Raw genomic sequence first — 1,900 nt, forward strand, 5'->3', positions numbered from 1 at the left:
CAACACACAGAAGCCAGAGAACAATTCTCTGTCTTCTGTCTTTCCCACTGATGTCGCCTCTAAAAACTAATTAGGCTCCCCCCACCCCCATCCCACCTCCAGCAAAGAAGGTCCACACGCATTCTGGCACCTCCTCTCCCAGCTCTGGGACATCCCACAATTAATGCGGTGAGGGCACTGTGTGAGCTCATCAACAACCCTCCAAAGGGCTGGAAAAGAACTCCCAGATCTGGAGGGATAGCGTGACTTGTCCAAGGTCACACAAGAAGCGGTGCAGAACTAAGGCTAAAGTCCAGTCTTTTTCCCTGCCAGCCCTGAGCTTTCCCCTTTATGAGAAAGGTCATCCCACTCCCCATACACCCCCAAAAACGTTCTTTCCGCTAAAGTGGGTCACTCCACCCCAAAGTTAAACCCTGAAACACATCCCCTTCTCCATACTTTCAGTCTGAATGACTTTCTCCTGCCCCTGGGGCAGCTGACCGCCTCCAGCGAGCAGGAGGACAGGCCCTGGGGCAGAGCCAAACATCTGTGCTGACGGTCTGGGCTCCGTGAAAGAAGCAGGAGGCAGCAGTCAGGGCGAAGGAGCAATTACAAATGAATTTGATACGTTTTCAAATTTGCCCAATGAGTATTTCTTGGGCTTACACACACACACACACACACACACACACAACCTCCAGGGCCACACAGAAGCCAGAGAACAATTCTCAGCTGCCCTACCCACTGACATCATCTCTAAAAATTAATCTCTCACAGGGGCCAGGGCCACTTCCAATGGTTCCCCCTCCCCCCTCCAGCCCCTGGGGTTGGGGGCCTGGAGGGCTGGCCATCCACAGCAGGAGCACGTGGCCAGTCAGTCCACTGCAATCCCTCAGAAGCAGCCACGGGCAGCAGCCCTCCCACACCCCTTCTTTCCCACACAAGCCCCCATTCAAAACGCAGAGGGGGTGTGTGGGGGCTAGGAAGCAAGTCCGTTTACTTGGGATGGGGACCTCCTCCTTGCCCTGGGACTCACTAAAGGAGGGAGAGGCTGTGACCTTACCCACCCCACCCCCATAAGAAGCCGCGGACTGTATATTCTTGTGTATGAACACAGAAGTTACTCAAAAAATCATCTGCAGTTGTACCGTCTCCGACTTGGGGTCACAAACTGTTCCAGCATCCTGACAACCTCCCGGCCTCTCCCCCATTTTGCAGTGTACTCAGGCAGCAGCTCTCTCGTAGGAGGAGGTGGCAGCAAACTTTGCCAACCTCCTGGGAGTCGAGCAAGTTTTTCCTAGAAGCCCGGCAAGTTGGGGATTCCATTCAGCCACCAAGGGGAGTGAGGACAGAGATGCATGACAGAGGTGGAAACAGATTTAAAGAAGGGGGTGCAGGGGTTACTTACCGATGTGCAGAAAGCAGAGCAGTGCAGCAAAGTGGGCTAGAAGGACTTACCCAGAATATCAAATTGAAGAGGAACATCATGTACTTCAAGCAGCAGAGGCAGCCCCTGGCCATGTTGCACTTTTTAAATTCTAGGAGGAAAACAAAGGAGAGGTCCAGGTAAAACACCACGTACTTGCTGCCTTTGGGTGCATTGTACTTGTCGCTCTTCACGCCGGCCTCGGCGCGGCTCTGGCCCCGGGAGCCCGCCGTGCCGTAGAAGGCGCCGGCGGTGAAGCCGCGGCCGAACGGGCGGCCCGAAGTGGACGGCTTGGCAAAGTCCGAGTCCTTGCTGTCCAAAGATGGACTCCGGTGGATCGAAGAATCCTCGCTACTCGACTTCTCCATGCTCGCGTCGTTCCCGGGGGGCCCGAGGGGCGGGGGGCATTGCTCCCGAAGCGGGACGAAGGGGGCGCCCAATTCGGGCGCGCAGGCCGGCGGGAGCATCGCCTGGAAAGGATTCTTCCTCTCAAGG

At 55.9% G+C, this 1,900-nt stretch overlaps 1 protein-coding gene across 2 annotated transcripts in view; it reads right to left on the bottom strand.

Moving 5' to 3' along the window:
• TSPAN9 (tetraspanin 9) overlaps nucleotides 1-1,900 on the bottom strand; it is a 245,098-nt gene that overhangs the window by 110,977 nt on the left and 132,221 nt on the right. Inside the window, exon 2 of one of the 2 annotated variants that reach the window (XM_045295905.1) lies at nucleotides 1,438-1,517. In XM_045295905.1, the coding sequence (XP_045151840.1) occupies nucleotides 1,438-1,500 (63 nt within the window). In that variant the 5' untranslated portion in view covers nucleotides 1,501-1,517. Of the gene's footprint in view, nucleotides 1-1,437; nucleotides 1,800-1,900 lie in introns of those variants that run through there. The other variant, XM_030887229.2, reaches the window with a different exon arrangement.

Source organism: Echinops telfairi, unplaced genomic scaffold, assembly GCF_000313985.2.
Source record: "Echinops telfairi isolate 266 unplaced genomic scaffold, ASM31398v2 ScPeMD7_6273;HRSCAF=7185, whole genome shotgun sequence".
NCBI lineage: Eukaryota > Metazoa > Chordata > Mammalia > Afrosoricida > Tenrecidae > Echinops > Echinops telfairi.